General features: G+C 36.7%; 1 protein-coding gene across 1 annotated transcript; it reads right to left on the bottom strand.

Annotated features, from left to right (window-relative positions):
- Position 1: 1 nt before the first annotated feature.
- Positions 2-1,900, bottom strand: LOC111390029 (ribosome-binding factor PSRP1, chloroplastic-like; the record flags this gene model as incomplete). Its single annotated transcript, XM_023015017.1, has 4 exons — positions 1,536-1,900; positions 872-1,015; positions 526-777; positions 2-85 (listed from the first exon to the last, which is right to left on the bottom strand). Coding segments are annotated over exons 1-4 (768 nt in total), but the record flags the coding sequence as incomplete, so codon positions are not given.
- Between the last annotated feature and the right edge of the window lie 6 nt (positions 1,901-1,906).

A 1,906-nucleotide genomic window follows, 5' to 3' on the forward strand; every position in this document is an offset into this window, starting at 1 on the left:
AGAAGTCATGATCAACATTTTCAAGCTGCTCGATTGCCTCAGCAACACTTAAGGGTGGCATATCAAAGTATTTAATGCGAACAATCTGAAAGGCGAGATGATATATGAGATACTGGCAATTGAATGTACATTTGATGTATAGTATTTGGCCATACTAGAACCTACAGCGAAAAAAGATTTTAATTTAATTTTCTCTTTTAATATTGTTCGGTGCTATCTAATCTACCTTACCAAGCATAATATTAGAGTTTACAACTATCCTAAAAAAGATGGGTATTTATTGTTTCGTTCACTTGTTTCCCTTTTTTGCTGGAAAGAAAGGGATGACAAGCCTCCTTTTCCCCCTTTTTTATCAATGAGGAGAATACAAAAACTTAAAAGAAAGATTAGACAACAAAGAAAAGGAGATGCAACGACTCATCAGATTATCCTTTCTTATTACCGGTAGAAATCTTAACAAATCAACACAAAGAAGTAATTTGTAAAATACGAAAATTTTCGGAAATAATAGGGAGAAGAGACAACCTCATCAATGACATCCTCCCCCTCTTCTTCTTGAGGAGCCACTGCTAAATCATCAACTGCTACCAGCACACCATGGTCCCTAACGTTTAGCCTATCAAAACCCTTCATGTGGCGACCATGATCCGAATCTTTCTCCTTAATTTTCCTCAACTTCCTCTGTATAATAGATGACACCAAATCAATACTCCCGTAAAGTGACTCAGCATCCTCCTCTGCCCTGATCACTCCATGCTTCTTTGTAAACAAAGTCACCTAGAATTTCAATTGCCCGTTAAAGATGTCAAACTAAACAACCAAAGATATCAAAAGTTTAGGTTTTTAATTTCACATAAGCACATGCACGCACCTCACATCTACGAACTTTGGGTCCTTTCCCCAATTCACCACCGCGCATCGATAGTCTAACATCCACTTCCCTCACCAAGTGGCTATGCTTTTGAACTGCCCTACCCAACTTCTTTTCCACATGGTCCTTCACTGTTGGTGTTAACTGTATATACACAACACGGCCTGATTTAATATCTTCCATAGGTGGTAAAGAAAAAATATCATTATTTAGAGCTAACACAAAATAATAACAACATTAATCTGGCAAGTTTTCAACAAACTACCAACAAAAAGTGTATAACATCAAACTCTATGCAAAATGGAAAAAAGGAACTCACAATCTGAGTATAAAGTGAGCGGTTGTTCCACAATCCACAGGAAAACATCCACTCGAGCAAAAACAGCAGCAACAACAAACTAAACCATTTTTTCAGTAAACTTTTAGTCGGCTTAGCTAATGCTTTTTCACCTCTTTGTTCAATTCATCACGATACCAGCAAATTAAACTTTAATAATTTACTTCACTCGATTTCTTTCAGAGATTGTCCTTTCTTTCCAATAAATATAGAAGAAATCAAGAAACTGGGACTCACAACATTCGTTCTTCTTTCCATTCTCTTTTCTAACAGTCGGCAAACAATCAAAAGATAATATCTTAAGCTAAAAGTGAAAACAGAGTATACCTCTAAATTTTTGCCTTGAATAATCAATTTAACTGAAGAGAGAGGACCATCCCACGACATTCGAACCCCCATTGATTTTCCCGTGCTATTTCTGACGAACACAATTTCATGGGACCTAAACCCTGAACTGAGAAAACTGGAATTTTGAGAAGATAATGCAAAAGGCTGAGCGTTAGAAGACCAACAAATCAAAGACAACAAAACAGGAGATGAAGATGAAGAGGAACAAGAAGAAAAAAGAGGATGATGATTAAAATGTAAATTTGGAGATGCAAGTATTGTAGCCATTTCTGCTAAAAATCGGTGGCGATAAGAATGATCGAGAATATTCAAGTTCTTCGAAGGATGCAGGGGAGCATGACTACATACAG

This window comes from Olea europaea, unplaced genomic scaffold, assembly GCF_002742605.1.
Source record: "Olea europaea var. sylvestris unplaced genomic scaffold, O_europaea_v1 scaffold6414, whole genome shotgun sequence".
NCBI lineage: Eukaryota > Viridiplantae > Streptophyta > Magnoliopsida > Lamiales > Oleaceae > Olea > Olea europaea.